General features: G+C 35.5%; 1 protein-coding gene across 2 annotated transcripts in view; it reads left to right on the forward strand.

Moving 5' to 3' along the window:
* The first annotated feature begins 868 nt into the window (after window positions 1–868).
* The window catches only part of LOC107741545 (complement factor H-like), a 48,843-nt gene continuing 41,609 nt past the window's right edge, over window positions 869–8,102 (forward strand). Inside the window, exons 1-13 of one of the 2 annotated variants that reach the window (XM_016554299.1) lie at window positions 869–979; window positions 1,184–1,351; window positions 1,443–1,548; window positions 1,653–1,729; window positions 1,900–2,082; window positions 2,193–2,360; window positions 3,202–3,399; window positions 3,479–3,652; window positions 3,735–3,911; window positions 4,058–4,234; window positions 4,438–4,614; window positions 5,313–5,499; window positions 5,653–5,820. In XM_016554299.1, coding sequence (XP_016409785.1) covers window positions 910–979; window positions 1,184–1,351; window positions 1,443–1,548; window positions 1,653–1,729; window positions 1,900–2,082; window positions 2,193–2,360; window positions 3,202–3,399; window positions 3,479–3,652; window positions 3,735–3,911; window positions 4,058–4,234; window positions 4,438–4,614; window positions 5,313–5,499; window positions 5,653–5,740 — 1,950 coding nt within the window. In that variant the 5' untranslated portion in view covers window positions 869–909 and the 3' untranslated portion in view covers window positions 5,741–5,820. Of the gene's footprint in view, window positions 980–1,183; window positions 1,352–1,442; window positions 1,549–1,652; window positions 1,730–1,899; window positions 2,083–2,192; window positions 2,361–3,201; window positions 3,400–3,478; window positions 3,653–3,734; window positions 3,912–4,057; window positions 4,235–4,437; window positions 4,615–5,312; window positions 5,500–5,652; window positions 5,827–8,102 lie in introns of those variants that run through there. The other variant, XM_016554298.1, reaches the window with a different exon arrangement.

Consider the following 8,102-nt stretch of genomic DNA (forward strand, 5'->3'; position numbering starts at 1 on the left):
GTGGAGCACTCACATGGGCCGCTGGAGCGACTGAGCGGAGCGCACACGCATAGAGCGGGATAATACGCAGAGCGTCACACCACGTGAAAGTGAATCCTGAGCGGTGAACTGATTTTTGGCAGCCGAAATTTCAGTGCATCTCTAATTATTGCCGAGATCAGAAATTTATATTATATAATAGCTGCTTTTTTGAACATTTTAGAAATTTAAAAATATAAAAAAAAGATTTTTTTACACGGCACCCCTGCTCTCGACAGACGGCACCCCGGTTGGGAAACACTGATCTAGGAGACAACAATTTAAGCAAAGACAAATAGGTGTCAAACTCTCAAATCATCTGTCTGCTGTCTTTTGTTTATCAGTTCAAAAGATTGCTCAATTCTAATAAACACATTTCACAATATAATGGCAGTTACAGATATTTTGCCATGCTTGTACTATTGCAAGTTTGAAGGCTTGAAAGTGTTCTCTCGTCTCACTCATTTCTAATGGGACAGATTCATTCATTACATAATGCTCTTCTTGAATCAATCACATAAAGTACATTAAACCAGTTAAAAACATCTAACAGGATTAAGCTGTATACATGGCAATTATTTTGAAACCTGCCCTTTTTGCTTCCTGTTCATACGGTATGTTACATACATTTGACTCAAGAAGTTTGACTTCTCTAAGGTTATTTGTTGGTGTGTCCAAAGGACAAACATGGGTTGCTGCATCAGATACAATTTATTTATTATTTAATGATTTATTTTTAACAGGATATATTGCTTGTGCACAGAGAGGTCTGGTGTAAGAAAGTCGTCTTTTTGACACAGGTAAATGATTAACTTGTTGATCCCCAAGCAGGCAAGAGTTTCAGAGGCAGACCAAAAAAAAAAGGTACAGTACTTGTGAACTGAGCTCAAAATGAGAGTCCCTGTAAAACTCCTCATCTACAGCTTTTGGTTGTTTTTCTTAAATTGTTCCCAATGTCAAGGCAAGTGATTTGTTGTTGTTGTTGTTATTTATTTAAATGTCTTTTTTATTTAGATTGTACTGACTTTAATGTAAATGTTATATTATATGCAGTTCCCAAAACATTTATCTGACCTTATGTAGCTTTAGAGAGTGTTGAATAGTTGTGCATTTACTTCAGCATTTAATATACAAACAGTTACGTCTTTGTGTTTGTTCTTCTCAGAATGTCATCGAGAGGACATTAATTATGAAAACACAGAGCTAGCTGCGAAAGCTTCATACGCTGATGGTGAAGCAGTGAAAGTGAACTGCATGACCGGTTATACCGGCTTGTATAGATTAAAGTGTGAAAAAGGAGAATGGAAGAAATCCATTGAGCGGTCATGTGCAAGTAAGAGAATTATCAATACAATGGCCGCATAATTGTTTGGGTTATTAAATCACTGTTATCATGGAAAGTAAAACTTGTTTGATTTCTGCAGAGAAGAAATGTAGTAATCCAGGCGACATACCAAATGGTGATTTTAAACTTGCAGAGGGGACGGAGTTCGTTTTTGGAGCAACATTGGTGTATACTTGTAAGAAAGGGTAAAAGTGCTTTAGGCTTTTTTATTCTCTTTTTTATTGTAGGAAATGTATACTATCGTCATCAGTTTGAAACTCCTGTACTTGTAAAAACATTGTGTTCACAGATATGAAATGGCAAGCAGAATCAATCAGCGTACGTGCAGAGCTCAAGGATGGGACAATACTGTTCCTGTCTGTGAGGGTACGATTCCATGAAAGTCACTGTTTTTCCTTTTTATTTATTCTCATTTAATTTCTTTCTGTCATAGAAGAGTGACTCGTAAGCTAGAAGAGAATTATATTGATTGATTGATTTTTATGTGAATGGTTTGTTGGTTTATTTATTTATTTTCATATTCATATATTGTCTAGCTGTAAAATGTCCAGCTATTCATACAGACCGGGATGTAACTGCATCAGGCAACACAGAGGAGGGAAGTTATGGCAATGTTATTCACTTTGAGTGTGTATCTTCTGGCAAAAAGATCGACGGAAGTAGTGACATTCACTGTGAAGAGACGGGAGAATGGAGTGACGTTGTTCCAACATGCAAAGGTTCAGTCTATTGTTTATTTTTCTGTTTATCGGTATCAATGATTTCAGATTTCTGTGCTTTATTTAAAGCACCAGTTGAATTATTCTTGTTTCTCTCACTTTTCATACAGATATAACATGCACAGCACCTGTCATATCAAATGGATATGTTGTTGAGCAAATGCCAGAATACCAGAAAGATGCCATATTAAAATACAGATGCAATCCAGGGTTCAAGCCCAGAGAGGGAAACCCCAGATGTGCTAAATTTGGCTGGACTCTGAACCCAGAATGTGATGGTAATCCACCACTGTTGCATAATTCGGATAGGAAATTATACTCAAATAATTCTATTAATCTTTCACAAAGTGACCAAAAAGGGGTCACAGTAACTGAAACTAAAAAATAGATTAAACTTCCATTAAACTTGCATCTAAATTTGAAAATTCAAAAACAAAACTACAAATTAGGCCTAAGTTAAGATAAATATATTTGTTTAATCTTACTTTAATTTGTATTTTTAACTTCAAGGTGGAGTCAGTCAACACCATATTTATAGATAACTTGAGAAAATGAAAATGGAAATAGATTATTTACTTGTCGTCTTATCGTTCTGTAGGAAGTGTCCAATTGATGTTGGAGATTTTAATGGTAGAGAATTTTTTGTCTTAATGGAGGAAAATGAGGCATTAGAATTCACATGCAAAGTGTGACACAGCTAAGCTTTATTATTATTATTATTTGGTAACTCCAAAATTAGCTAATAACTACTTTGTGATTATCAGTTCAAATTATTAGATCAAAGTACTCTGATTGTTTTATGATTTGGATTGTCAAGGAAGAAAAATAACTTAAAGGGAGGGGGATACAGACATTTGAAACTAGCTAATTGTCATGCTAGCTAAATTTTCAGATATCAGTTTAGCAAATACTGTATATCTGACAGCGCTCTAAACAGAATATATGCCTCTAATACTGTACTGGGACAAAAAACTGTACTGCATTCATTGCAAGGTATTTTATTTATTTTTTGATCGATTTGTCTCCTGCTTAAGACAAAGCATTTACAATAATAGTTTCAATGTTTTCCATGCTTCATCTCTTCTTACCATTAGTTCTGCATAATTATGTCTTAAACAGAAGTAACTTGTGAGCTTCAGTCAACCACATATGGAGTAGAAAAGATCAACCCAGAGGGGAAAACTATTTTCAGAGCTGGACAAAGTGTGGAGATCACCTGCTCTAAAGATTACTGGTTCTCTTTTACAAAAGAAACCAGCAAAACATTTAAATGCCAATATAATGGAGAATGGGACGATAGGAGGACTGTTTGTCAAGGCAAGATGACAGAGAAACACTTCTGGATTTGGTGAAGAACTCATTACCTGTTATTAAAACCATGTTAATCTTGTTTCAGAGATTAGATGTGAAGCTCCACGTGACTGGTATTTGTCTAGACCATACAATTACTTCAGGGGAGATATGAAACTGGGAGCAAAAATATCTTACAGTTGCAGGTCTGGATATCGTGGAACAGCAAAAGAGGCCACATGTACACGAGATGGATGGACACCAAAACCACTGTGTGCTGGTGTGTTCAGCCATTAAATGTTACAATTTGTGCAAATGATTCTTCATATAATATGAATTCTAATCAGATGTTTGTTTTATAGAAATAATGTGTGAAGCACCTAACATCCCAAATGCAGAGATTGTGGTAGGTCAGAAATCAAACTACATAATCAATTCAAGAATAGAATATAAATGTAGTCCTGGATTTGAACCAGAGCAGCCTGAAGGAATTACCTGTGATTACCGGGGCCAATGGACAAACATAAAGAAATGCACTGGTATGATACAGTGGATCAACATTTTGTCTCTAATTTCCATTGAATGTTGTGTTATTAATTAATTTATTTATTTTACTTCCAATCAAATTATTATATATCTGTGCTCTGATGAATTCTAACTAGTATAATGGATGTTTGTTTTACAGAAAAAAAGTGTGAAGCACCTAACATCCCAAATGCAGAGATTGTGGGAGGTCAGAGACCAAACTACAGAATCAATTCAACAATAGAATATAAATGTAGTACTGGATTTAAACCAGTGCAGCCTGTACGAATTACCTGTGATTCCCAACGCCAATGGACAGACATACGGCAATGCACTGGTATGGTAAAGTAGATCAACATTTTGTCTCCTAATTCCATTGAATGTTGTGATATTAATTAATTAATTAATTAAATTATTTATTTGTTTGTTTATTTATTGTATTATTTTGTTTTATATTATTTTATTTTATTTTCAATCAAATTATTATATATTCTGTGCACTGATGAATTCTAACTAGTTTGATGGATGTTTGTTTTACAGAAATAATGTGTGAAGCACCTAACATCCCAAATGCAGAGATTGTGGGAAAACAGAGATCAAACTACAGAATCAATTCAAGTATAGAATATAAATGTAGTCCTGAATTTGAACCAGAGGAGCCTGTAAAAATCACCTGTGATTCCCGGGGCCAGTGGACAGGCAAAAAGAACTGCACTGGTGTGTTACAGTGGATCAACATTTTGCCTCTTAATTTCATTGAATGTTGTGAAATTAATTAATTGATTGATTGATTGATTGATTGATTGGTTGTTTAATTAATTAATTAAAGGGGTCATATGATGCGATTTCAAGTTTTCCTTTCTCTTTGGAGTGTTACAAGCTGATTGTGCATAGATAAGATCCCTGAAGTTGCAAAGACTAAAGTCTCAAAACCAAAGAGATATTCTTTATCAAAGTTAAGACTCTGCCACGCCCCCCTAAAACGGCTCGTTCTAACACGCCCCCACATATCTAGGTCACTATGTGGAAATATTTGCATAATGCGCCCAAATGACTTCAAAGAAAGAAAGCGTGGTTTCAGTAACCGCAGTTAGTGTTGAAGCAGCCACTGGGTCAGCTGGCCAATCAGAGCGGACTGCGCTTGTCAAAGGAGGGGGCTTTGTAGAAAACGAAGCGTTTGAGAGAGGCGGGGCATAGAGGACCTACAATAATGTACAGTATTTGAAAAATAATGTGTTTTTTGAACATTAAAGCATGTCAACATATTCTGTTACACCAAATACACAAAATAATGATCTTTAAAAAAGCATCATATGACCCCTTTAATGTTATTTTTATTTTTTATTTCCAATCAAATTATTATATATCTGTGCTCTGATGAATTCTAACTAGTATGATGGATGTTTGTTTTACAGAAAAAATGTGTGCACCACCTTGCATCCCAAATGCAGAGATTGTGGGAAAACAGAGATCAACCTACAGAATCAATTCAAGAATAGAATATAAATGTAGTACTGGATTTGAACCAGAGCAGCCTGTACAAATCACATGTGATTCCCAACGCCAATGGACAGACATACAGACCTGCACTGGTGTGTTACAGTGGTTCAACATTTTGCCTCTTAATTCCATTGAATGTTGTGATATTAATGAATTAATTGATTAATTTAATTATTTTATTTTATTTTAAATCAAATTATTATATATCTGTGCTCTGATGAATTCTAACTATTATGATGGATGTTTGTTTTATAGCAATGTGTGCAGCACCTTACATCCCAAATGCAGAGATTGTAGGAAGTCAGAGACCAAACTACAGAATCAATTCAACAATAGAATATGAATGTAGTACTGGATTTGAACCTGAGCAGCCTGTACGAATTCAATGTGATTCCCAACGCCAATGGACAGACATACAGACCTGCACTGGTGTGTTACAGTGGTTGCCTCTTAATTCCATTGAATGTTGTGATATTTTTTATTTTATTTCATTTTCAATCAAATTATTATCTATATGTGCTCTGATGAATTCTAACTAGCATGATGGATGTTTGTTTTACAGCAATGTGTGCAGCACCTTACATCCCAAATGCAGAGATTGTAGGAAGTCAGAGACCAAACTACAGAATCAATTCAACAATAGAATATAAATGTAGTAAATGCACAATGATAACTCAAGCTAATTTTAAAATTGGTTTCTCACAGAAAAGCCAAAATGTCTTAATCTACCTCTTGAAGATGAGTATTTTAAAACATCCTACAGATAATAAAACACCAATCATGTAGGCAAAAATCAAAAGATATAGATATTTAGATCAAGAGGTACAACGTCAATTCCCCGGACAATTTTGTGGTACTGACGACAATAACTACAACATTCATTTGCTTTGAAGACCCAGTGAGATTATCAGTTTTAGCTGTTATCTGCTTTTAAAACTAACTTGTTCCCTTATTAGAAATTCACAGAAATACTGATTTATCCTGTGCTACACAAATTTTTGTCCAGTCAGCTGGGCTCTACTCTCTATAGAATCAAAAGCAAATTACTGTTTTAGTGCCATTGTGTTAAACTTTCCCTCCTATAAAGAAGTATTTTCACCAGCTTGAAGCCAATGGGAGGAGGGTTGTGTGATTTTTTTTTTTAAATGGTCACGATAATCCTCAGTGAAATTGCAAAATAACACAGAGATGATGACACCCAGTCTCTCTCCCCTGGTGAAAAAAAATAGTATACTTAAGCACAATTCATTCATATGTACTTTAGTATAACTAAATGTATTTGTGGAACACTATAAATTGGTATACCTACTTAAAGTCTGTTAAATTGGAACAACTAATTTTGTACTAAATGCATTTTAGTTGTGCCGGAACTGCCTATGTTTACAACAGTGAGCGCAAGCTAGATTCAAGTGATTATAACGTTTTGAATATGGATATTTTTCTTACAAAAACACATCGATTCGGTACAGGAGGACTTTGTTCACCCCCCGGAGCCGTGTGAGACACTTTTTTTTATGGATTAAAACGCAGTCTAATTTTCATTTTTGGGTGAACTAACCATTTAAGTACACTTTAAATATCCCTTCTTGTATATAAGTTTTGAAATGCAGAATTCACTCAGCATAAATTTCAAATGTATTTTGCTGACATTACAATTACACTTTAAGAGTGTTAATCGTTCAAGAACGACCCAACACTAGCAGACACACACTGTGCAGAACTGCGGTTACTTCGTGTTCTTTTTATACTGTTACAAGTACTACTATAAGTACACAGACATTTTCCATCGATGAAAGCACAATTTATATGTATTTAAAGACTGTGAATTTCTGAGTAGTCTTATTTTAGGCACAGTAAGCGGTGCATGAAAATAAACCTGAAATGGCCTGAGAACACGAAAGTGCGTTAAACCTGAAGCTGTTAGTGGACACAACATTAAATATCATCTGCAGAATGTTTTGCTTCCCTTTTACCTGACATGATCTGTCATTAACGCTGCAGGAAACAATTGCATAAACTGCCATAACATTAGTTTCAGTGAACGCAGATGGAGTAAACCCATCCGTAACATTTCTCTGCCCGTTGTCTCTGCACGCTTCAGCTCTCAATGCAGTGCACAAGTGTATTATGTAAAACGCAATAAAACGATTTGGCAGTTTGACGGTCTCGCAGCGGATTTAAATATGGCGCATGAATTGAAATTATTTTAATACATTTTACATTGTTACTTTTCATGTAGTTAACGTCTCTGAAGTTATTTTACATTATATATATAATATAGGCTGATTTCGCTCCCTTGGTGACGTGGCAAAGGGATCTCATTATAATATTAGTGCCACTTAATCTGTACGTTTCCACCCAAGGAGCCATCATTTTGAGTTCACAAGCGACAGCGGTGTACCAGCTCTAATGCCATGGCGAAAGTTTGAGCAAAACATGCTAACTGTTCTGTCTTTGGCTGCACAGACGAGCACAGAACACTATTTAGAGTCCCAGCCTCAGAGGAGACAAGAGAGCAGTGGATTTATTAATTTATTTACTGTATATTGCTGCTGCCACACAGATTTAAAATAAACCTGCAATTTATTTCCCAGCAGTTTACCTTCACAGACATAACCGACTGTGTTTCAACTCGTGTGAGAACTTAGTTTAGTACTCACATGCCGCGTGACAGCCGCTTTCTGTCCGTGTGCTTCGGATGTGTG

The sequence above is a fragment of the Sinocyclocheilus rhinocerous genome, unplaced genomic scaffold (genome assembly GCF_001515625.1).
Source record: "Sinocyclocheilus rhinocerous isolate Xijiao unplaced genomic scaffold, SAMN03320098_v1.1 scaffold556, whole genome shotgun sequence".
In the NCBI taxonomy this organism is placed as follows: Eukaryota; Metazoa; Chordata; class Actinopteri; order Cypriniformes; family Cyprinidae; genus Sinocyclocheilus; species Sinocyclocheilus rhinocerous.